General features: G+C 35.8%; 1 protein-coding gene across 1 annotated transcript; it reads right to left on the minus strand.

Annotated features, from left to right (window-relative positions):
* Positions 1 to 1,534: 1,534 nt before the first annotated feature.
* si:dkey-69o16.5 (Alpha-aspartyl dipeptidase-like) lies at positions 1,535 to 8,867 on the minus strand. The gene is made up of 8 exons (XM_059343156.1): positions 8,344 to 8,867; positions 6,854 to 6,942; positions 5,792 to 5,866; positions 5,600 to 5,679; positions 4,820 to 4,993; positions 2,478 to 2,537; positions 2,096 to 2,178; positions 1,535 to 1,728 (listed from the first exon to the last, which is right to left on the minus strand). Exons 1-8 carry the CDS (start codon positions 8,436 to 8,438, stop codon positions 1,668 to 1,670), a joined length of 717 nt encoding a protein of 238 aa, XP_059199139.1. The 5' UTR covers positions 8,439 to 8,867; the 3' UTR covers positions 1,535 to 1,667.
* Positions 8,868 to 10,179: the final 1,312 nt, after the last annotated feature.

Consider the following 10,179-nt stretch of genomic DNA (forward strand, 5'->3'; position numbering starts at 1 on the left):
GCCAGACAGAACTTCCTGTTCTGTCTGGCCCAGAAAGAACTGAGCCATGGTTTGTGGTTTGATTTATCGGACCAAGGTTCAGCTGTTTTGTCTGGACAGTCCAGGAAGGTTTCAGACTGTAAGTTTGGCTCTAAAAGTCAAAAAGTTCAGACCAACCAAATGTGGCAGGAGTGAAAGGGCTCCTGGTTTAAAGAAACAAAGTAGAAACAAAATCCAATGAACAGTCGCCCTAAAGCTCACTGATTAACATGTTGTATGTTGCTTAATGTGAACAAAAATGAGAAATAGCAGTTCTACAGGGACAGTGACTCCGGCAGTCGGTGCTCATCAGAGTTCCGTCAAAATGTTGGCGTGTTTCCCACATTTCTTCAGAAGATCTTTCAATCAGAAGTGGCTTTGGTGACCTTCACATGGCACAGTGATCTCATGATTATAGTATTTAAGTAATTGTGTTTATTAAACTTTAGTGTGTCTGGGTGTGTCTCCAAACATTTTTAAAGCTGAAGATAAGTCATTATTTGCTGATAGATTGGTTATACTTTGAGTGACAAGCTGGCAGCAGACAACATTCCTTCATACTGCTGGACGAGCTTAGTCAGCAAGTTTTATGATACAAACATTTAGTATTAAACACGCAAAGCTCTCATCTAGTCTGAAACCTAGGAACATGTAGTAGTGCAGTGAAAATACATGTAGTAGTGCATTAAAAGTACGTAAAGTTGTGCAGTAAAAGTACACGTTGTGGTGCAGTAAAAGTACATGATGTTGTGCAGTAAAAGTACATGATGTTGTGCAGTAAAAGTACATGATGTTGTGCAGTAAAAGTACATGATGTTGTGCAGTAAAAGTGCATGATGTTGTTCAGTAAATGTACATGTAGTAGTGCAGTAAAAGTACATGTTGTATTGCATTAAAAGTACATGATTTTATGCAGTAAAAGTACATAATGTGGTGCAGTAAAAGTACATTTAGTAGTGCAGTAAAAGTACATGAAGCATTGAAACAAATTTCTGCCGATCCAATTGTTTCAAATGATGAAACGTGAGAGGACGAACACATTTTTTTCTGTAATTTATATTCAAACCTTCTGTTTTTGCTGTTGTGACGATTGAATTTCCCCATTGTGAGATCAATAAAGTATAATCAGTGTTTGTACGTCATTTCATGGTGATTCTGTCGGCAGGATCACAGAAACTTGTTTATTAAAGCGACATCATTTGGACTCCACCCTGACACAACGAGACATGCAAATGTATAGATGTAGGACAGTGTTCGCTGCCAGGCCCGAAACTCTCACTTATAAACATACCATTGTCTTCAGTCTCAGTTAATTGTTTTGTTTGTCAGCTTTGAACACGCAACAAAGAAACAAATAATTGCTGGGAAATCAGTGGTGCCAATTCCACGTTACTGTTATGAAAACTTTTTAAAATGATCATTACGAGGCCTAGTTTTTATGTTTTATATCTTATTATATTTATTTATACTGTAAAAGATCAGCTTCCTTAATGTTCCCCAAAGAGAAATTCTGATGTTTTAATGAAATTAAACCGTCAAAGCGCACAATTTCATAAATCTAAAGACAGAAAACATCTTAATTTCTTTAAAATATTTATTCTGTGTCATCCAGAACGACATGATGAAATGTCCTGGCCCTCTCTGATTGGTCAGTGTGTCAGCAGGAAGCTGAGGTCACTTCCTGGCTGGTACTCCACTGAGGGCTTTCCCCTAAAACAGACACATAAAACACATCGAATTACTGGTGTTACTGGTGTTAATGGTGTTAATGGTGTTACTGGTGTTAATGGTGTTACTGGTGATAATGGTGTTACTGGTGTTAATGGTGTTAATGGTGTTAATGGTGTGTGTTCAGCTTCTCGTGGACGGACTCACAATGTGTCCTGTGAAGAATGGTTACAAAAAACACTACATGTTGTAGTGCAGTAAGCGTACATGAAGTAGTGCAGTAAAAGTAAATGTAGTAGTGCAGTAAGCGTACATGTATGCTGTGAAGAATGGGTCCAATAGTTACAGTTGACAAAGACTGTGATATAATCTCCTGCTGAGACTGATCGTGGTGCTACAGGTGTGTTACCTGGTGAAGAGTCGGGCTCTGGTGGTTCCCAGCAGTGTGGCTTTGTTCCCCTCCACCAGCAGCAGGGAGCCCTCCCTCAGACCCTGACGGTGCACAACAATCACCATAAACTCACTAATAAAACACATAATTTTTCATCTTCTTGACCCTCGAAAAACAAACAAGCCAAAGAACATTGAAACAAGGTACATTTACACAGCTCTAGTTCCATCAATACTTCAATCATTAATCAACTAATGATTTCCAAATGACTGTGTGTACATAAACACCAGCAGCAGAAATAAACATAACACCACTGACTCTATTGTAGAGGCAACACGAGATAGTTTATTTTAAATCTGGATTAAATGAGCAAATAAAAAATAATTAAAGCCTGTCTCACCAGGACAGATGGAGTATCAGGTTCTTCGTGGTACTGGGTGATCCTCTGCTCTCTGGTCTCCTGCACAACAGCCACAAAACAACAGTTCCCAGAATGCTTTGAGGATTGTGCACAGCTACATGTACTTTTACTGCACAACATCATGTACTTTTGCTGCACTACAACATGTACTTTTTCTGCACTACAACATGTACTTTTACTGCACTACGACATGTACTTTTACTGCACTACTATATGTACTTTTACTGCACTACATCATGTACTTTTTCTGCACTACAACATGTACTTTTACTGCACTTCATCATGTACTTTTTCTGCACTACAACATGTACTTTTACTGCACTACAACATGTACTTTTAATGCACTACATGTACTTTTACTGCACTACTATATGTACTTTTACTGCACTACAACATGTACTTTTACTGCACAACATCATGTACTTTTAATGCACTTCTACATGTACTTTTACTGCACAACATCAGTGTTACCATGGAGCCCAGTTTTCAGCTCCACCCAAGTGAAAACAGAAGTTTCTCCGTAAACATGGGCAGTTTTTCTTCCCCCCGGCTCGTCGGGGTTCCACAGGGTTCCCCCCTGGATCCCCTTCTGTTATCTGTGTATCTGCTTCCCACTCATCCAAAAATACAACATTTCCTTCCACTGTTATGCTGATGACACACAGCTTAAGTGAAACTCACACTAGGAAGAATACACACATCTAAGAATATGTGCTTTGTGTCTGTGTGTTCACATTTCACAAAGTTATGACTCAGAGAAATGAGCGTGATATGACGCTAGCAGCAAAACTACAATATTTAGCTTTTAAACCGAAACACTCGGGGATTCTCAGAAGAGTTACGAGAGAGGACTTTCTGCTGTTCTGTTTTGTTTCACAGTAAACTGAATATCTTTAGACGAATCAAATCAAATAAATAATTGACAGATTAATTGATATTGAAAAAAATTAGATTCTGCCCCAAATACAACACAAGCATTCATCACATTTTAGTTTAATAACTGAGTAATTTGAGTCAGCAGAGGATTGTGGGATGTTTCTATAAATGCTCCATTCACAGAAAATCTAATCAGTGAACTGTAAAAACCTTTGCTTCAGTCTGCTGACGCTGCTTTTATTTTGTTAACAGCTGCAGTTTTCACATGTTGCACAACTTCCTCCAGCGGAACAGGAGCGTGTCAGGTTTACAACCGCCTACCCAACTCTTTTTTATCACACAGCGTTTATAAAGACTGACAGAACTGATAAAGCAGCTCATCGACCAATCAGAGCCAAGTATCATTTATCATCAATCAGCAGAATACACAGAGTACTGCATGTACTGTGTGTACTCTGTGCAGATACTTTGAGTTTTACTGTGTTCTTATCTGCAGCAAATTTCCATTCTTGAAACATTATTACTACTCAAGTAAAACTACAGGATGTAGTGCAGTAGAAGTGAATGATGTAGTGCAGTAGAAGTACATGATGTAGTGCAGTAACAGTACTTGTAGTAGCACAGTAACAGTACATGTAGTAGTGCAGTAGCAGTACATGTAGTAGTGCAGTAACAAGATGTGTAGTAGTGCAGTAACAATACGTGTAGTAGTAACAGTAGCAGTATGTTTAATAGTGCAGTAACAGTACGTGTAGTACTAACAGTAGCAGTACGTGTAGTAGTGCAGTAACAATACGTGTAGTAGTAACAGTAGCAGTACGTGTAGTAGTGCAGTTACAGTACGTGTAGTAGTAACAGTAGCAGTATGTTTAATAGTGCAGTAACAGTACGTGTAGTAGTAACAGTAGCAGTACGTGTAGTAGTGCAGTAACAGTACGTGTAGTAGTAACAGTAGCAGTACATGTAGTAGTGCAGTAACAGTAGGTGTAGTAACATGTGAAGGAAATTTGGTGTTTCCTGCATGGTGGGACATGAAGTAGGCGGCGACCTACTTGATATTCAAGACACAAGGCATTGTGGGAACTGACTCTGTGAACTTAACAATGATAACACCATGATTGGGGGAACCATGTAGACCAGTGGGCTCTGTCCTGATGTGATGTATAAGGCAGGAAGATAGGACCTTATTGAGACTTGCTGAAGAATCAATGTTGGGAAATACAACAGATATAAGTCGAGCGGTGTACGGGACTTTGTTGTACTGTAAAAGAGCCATTCGGGATTGTGCGGTGTATGGAATATGAATGTGCTAATAAAACTTGCTGAACAGAGTATTGAGTGCTTTGTGTTTGGCCAGCTCACCCATTTACTTAGTGCAGTTGTCAAAATTGCCACGACAAACAGTATGTATAGTATTGCAGTAACAGTACAGTAGAGGTACTGACCCCCATGTGGCGGCTGTTGGTGTCGGGGTCGAGGTAATGTGGGTTGATGTTGAAGGGGACGAGGCCGATGGCGTTGAAGGACGGCGGGTAGACGATGGGCATGTCGTTGGTGGTGCTGATGCTGATCGTCGCCACGTTGGTGCCGGCGCTGGAGCCCATGTAGGGGACACCGTCCTGCAGAGACACGTGGGGGGGGGGGTTTACAGTATTATTTATTTTTTTAATGGTCTTAAATGTTAAATTACAGTGAATTCTGTGTAAAAAAATAAATAAGCATCATATTACCGAATGTAAAATGAATATAAGGAAACTTTTTGTTTTCTTACAGTAAAACTAAAAATTCAATGTAAAAAAGAAATGTAAAAAGATCTCCGAAAATAAAACAGTAAAAAGTCTGACAGTTAAAAAACTTTAGTTATTCTACAGATGTATAGTTTTAAATGCAGAAATTTACTGTATATTATCTTTGTTTTTCAAGAAATTTTCTGTAAAATAACTACGTGTAGTAGTGTTACTACAGTACAGTTTTTACAAACAGTAAAAAGTCTTACAGTAAAAATCATTCCCTGTCATATTAAAGTAAAAAAAAAAATAAGTTATTCTTCAGATAAATTGTTTTAAATGCAGATATTTAATGTTTAGAAAATAAATGTCCTGTAAAATAACTTACGGTGGAAAGTGGGACTTTGCTGCCGGACTTTTTACTGTTTGTTTACAATTGTTTTCTGTGTGTGTGTGTGTGTGTGTGTGTGTGTGTGTGTGTGTGTGTGTGTGTGTCACCTCCAGCACCCTCCTCCTGATCTCCGTCACCACCTTGTTGTCATAGAGACTCTTCAGCAGTCTGAATGTGTTTCCTCCTCCTGCAGAACAAACAGTCACAGCTTCATGTAAACTAGAGACGGGCTGAGGACACGGGCTGCTGCCAGGACCTGCAGGACTGAGGGGACGTGAGGAGGACGGGGTGTCTCTCACCTATAAAAATGCCCTCGGCCTTCCGCACGGCGTCCACGGGGTCCGACGCCTCGTGGATACCGTCCACCTCGTAACCTGCAGGACAAACATGAAACATGATTTATTTACCAGGTAAAGTTATTAAAACTGATTGAGTCTAATAATGCTCATCTTTCATCGAGGTAATAAATGAGGTGAGGTGAGTAGAGATTAGATTAGACTAGGTTAGGTTAGATTGGATTAGATTAGGTTAAATAGAGGTTAGGTTCAATGAGATTATATTAGGTTAGATTAGGTTAGGTTAGATAAAGTTAGGTTAGATAAAGATAGGTTAGATTAGATTAGATCATATTATCTTAGATTAGGTAAAATTATATTATATTAGTTAGATTGGATTAAATTAGATTCTATTAGATTAAAGTATACTTTATTGATCCCACAACTGGGAAATACAATTGTCACAGCAGCAAAAACAATAATAATTATAATTAATTATAATAATAAAATATTTATATATATTATGATTTATTTAAAGGAGGTGTTGTTGAATTTATATTATAATGAGTTTTCTATATTTACAAAATGTAAATCCAGTAACTGAAATGTAGGTTTTAATGCTGGGCTGTTCTATTGGATCAGCTCAAACGTAAACAAGCAAACACAGAAAAATATCAGAAAATTACACTGAAAGACACAAAGAACATACACAGAAAAACAAATAAAATACCTAGAAAATATGGAAAAATAAATTTAAAAATAATAAATAAAATACAGAATAAATAAATATTATAAGATATTACTTCTAAAAAATACATAAAATCAATATAAAAAAATAATATAATACTAAACATAAAGACAATATTTATAAACAAACAGAAAATACACAAAAGAAAATAAAGGAAAATACAAAGAAACACATAAAGAAAACACCAAAACGAAAACAATATACAGTAAAATATCTCGTCATAAACACAGAAAACAGAAACAGAAACTGGATAATAAATATTCATAAAACACAGAAAGCAGGAAAATGACCATTCAGCACACACACACACACACACACACACACACACACACCCCTACCCAGGCTCTTGAACTTGTCCCTGGCGGTCTTGGTGTAGGCGTCTCTGTCATGGAGAGCGTACGGGACAAACAGAACTCTTTTCACATCTCTGAAACACAAACATATAAATTAATATTTTTTATTTTATATTAACATTACTGTGTGTTTATAAGCTCATATAAGTGTTAATAATGGCATTATAATACAGCTAATAGCAGGCTATAAGAGATTTATAATAAGAACATAAATAAAAGCCTCATGAGTATCTTATAATTGTTCATAATAGCATTACAAACACCCATGACCCACCCATTATGTCTTTGCCATGCCTTTATTAATCTTTTGTTTGCTTATTGATATTAAAATATACTTTATTGCTCATCTATTATAAGTTAATGATGCACTTGTTAACAGTTAACTATGCTTTTTGCAGCTAAAGGGATCTAAAGCGAGAACAATGCCTTATTACTTGTTGATTAATGGTTATTACAAGGACCTTAATATAAAGCGTTACCAAAATATACAATATATAGGCTATACTGATTTTTTTTTTTTTTTTTTTTTTTTACAAGACTACACATTTGCATTGTTTTTATGATTATGATTATTGCCTTTTTATTATCACATGCTGCCTTAACCCTTTATCAGGCGAAGAACCATATTTGGTAACTTCAGCTGATATCCAAAATTTAAAGTGGTGAATCTACGAGAAAAAAAGTGCAGATTTACGAGATTTAAAGTGGCAAATCTGCTCGAAAAAAGTTGCAGATTTACGAGAAAAAAGTGGGTAAAAAAGCTTTTTTCTCGCAGATTCACCACTTTAAATCTCATAAATCTGCACATTCTTTGTCGTAGATTTGACACCTTAATCTTGTAAACTTTTTTCTCAAAATATTACCCCCCTCCCCCAGGTCCGTATGTTTTTTTTTTTACACATTCTGGCTGTATATAATATCCTCCAATATTCTCTAGGGTTAAAATGTGGAATTTGCAAGTATTTCAATGAGTTTCTTATAAAGGGTTGATTTTTATTTGGTGCAATGCTGCATGTGCAAACTGAGATTTTTCACAGTCGGGTTTAGTTATATGAGGTAGTGTATGATTATAATAAGATACATTAGTTAGTGTGTTTTTTAAATTATTATTACAATACTATATAATAATAAAGTGCTGCTTGTACGCCGAATTTTACTACTTGACCCCTGCCTCACAAAATATCATCAAACATTGTCATAGAGTCATGTTTATATGCTGATTTATGTGGAAGTGCTAATTTGCAGGATTTTTGATCGGAGTTCGCAAAAATCAAATCAACTTTATTTATAGAGCCCTTTAAGACAGCGGTAGCTGATACAAAGTGCTGTACATGGCAGGACAGACCAACAATAAAAACAATAAAAACAAAGAACAAGCAAAAACAACTAAAACAAAGCGAGTCTCATGCTGGGTAAAAACAAAAAACAGTAAATAAAAGTGGGTTTTAAATAAAAGAAAACTTGTTTTTACTTACTTTCCGAAGAAGTGTGAGATGTGCTGCTGGCAGTGGTCCAGGTAGCCGCTGCCGTGCAGGGTGGAGTTGGACACCAGGAGGAGTCTCCTCTTCATGTCTGGACCAGGTCTGGACTCGGACTCGGAACTCAGAAACGGCAGAAATCCTGCAGAGGTCTGGCTGCGGCCATAGACTGTGTATGAGGTTGCGGCTGCAGGGTCCAGAGGTCCCGGGTCAGAGTTCAGCTGTGATCCGCTGACAGCAGCTCTCTGCCGGTCATAAAGTGCTGATAACACCGCTGTGTGTGATTACCATAGACGGTATATGGTGATAACAGCCTCGGGGAACACGTCACAGTCGGCTCTGATGACGCTGCACCAGACTTTAAGCACTTTTATATTTATTTGACCCAAACAGAAACTTTTTGTAAACTTTAGTTTCGTTCGGTCTGTTTTTCCATCAGCTGACACAACACGATCACTTCCGGAACACTTCTTTCAAAATAAAAGCACCGTAATCAGAGCACAGCATTTGGTTAATAATGAACAGATTAAAATGCTTTTTTAGGACATCCACACCTAACACAATGCTCTGCACTTTATATATTTATATAATTACAGTATTGTTTTAATGCATACAATGGCACTAAGTTGATGGTACAGTGAATGAATGACATGAATATACTAAGTGCTGAGAGAATGAGAATGTATCTTTTCTATTTACTATTTATTGAGATGAGATGATAAGAATGTATCTTGTTGTTTACTATTTATTATGCTTTTTTTATGAGTCCAGTACCTGAGTGCATTGAATTTCGTTGTATTTCTGTGCAATGACAAATAAAAATCTAATCTAATCTAATCTTATCTTTTTACATCATCGTGTAATTCTTTTTTTAATTATGATTATTTTAGTTTTACAAATTAAAACACATTTAAATTTCATCATAATAAACATGTTAAACTGTAAAATACTTAAATAAACCTAAGCATTAAGTAAATGAGTGAATAAAGCTTATATTTTACAAAAACAACAATAATAACAATATCAATTAATTTATTACAATATATTTGGTGTTTAAAAAATAAGTGTTCTTTATAATTCCTTTACAGTTATTCTCTTTTCCCTGAACTGTAATGCAGGTTAAAGTTGCAAGAAAAGCGTTTTATTGTATAAATCATCATTCATGTTTTAATAAATGTGTGAAAACTGCAGCCTGTACTTTGGAGATTCACTCATATTTCCACTTTATTTGAGATCTGACCAAAATAAAACACAGAGTTAAAAAAAAAAACTCACAGAGTGCTTGTATGCAGGGGGCATCTCCCCGGAACAAAAAAATACAATTTTCTTTCAGAATAAAAGCAGAAAACTAATAAAACATAATTCAATAAAACAGTGTTGTTACAATTTTTTTAAAGCATTTGTTCTATAATTATGATTTCACATTTTATTAAAAATAACATCAGAAAGTTTACTTTATTAATTATTTATTAAATTAATCCATACTCTGAATTGACAGGTGTTTAATAAATAATTTAAAATAGAATAAATAAATAAATAATGTTTTCATGTTTGTTTGTTTGTTTGTTTTCAGGGAGTTTGAAGCTACTCAAACATTTTTTGAAACAGTTAAAACCTTAAAAATGACTTTTACATGATGTTAGATTTTATTAGGAAAAAAACCCTGGTGTGGTTATCATGTTTATGTATATATATATATATATATATATATATATATATACTTTTTTTTCTTTTCTTTTTTTCTTGCATGTTTCTTAGTTTGTTTTGTTGCAGATCCATGTTGTGACCAGCAGGTGGCAGCAGAACATCAGTTTAATCGTCTCATTATGTTTT

This window comes from Centropristis striata, chromosome 10 (genome assembly GCF_030273125.1).
Source record: "Centropristis striata isolate RG_2023a ecotype Rhode Island chromosome 10, C.striata_1.0, whole genome shotgun sequence".
Classification (NCBI taxonomy): Eukaryota; Metazoa; Chordata; class Actinopteri; order Perciformes; family Serranidae; genus Centropristis; species Centropristis striata.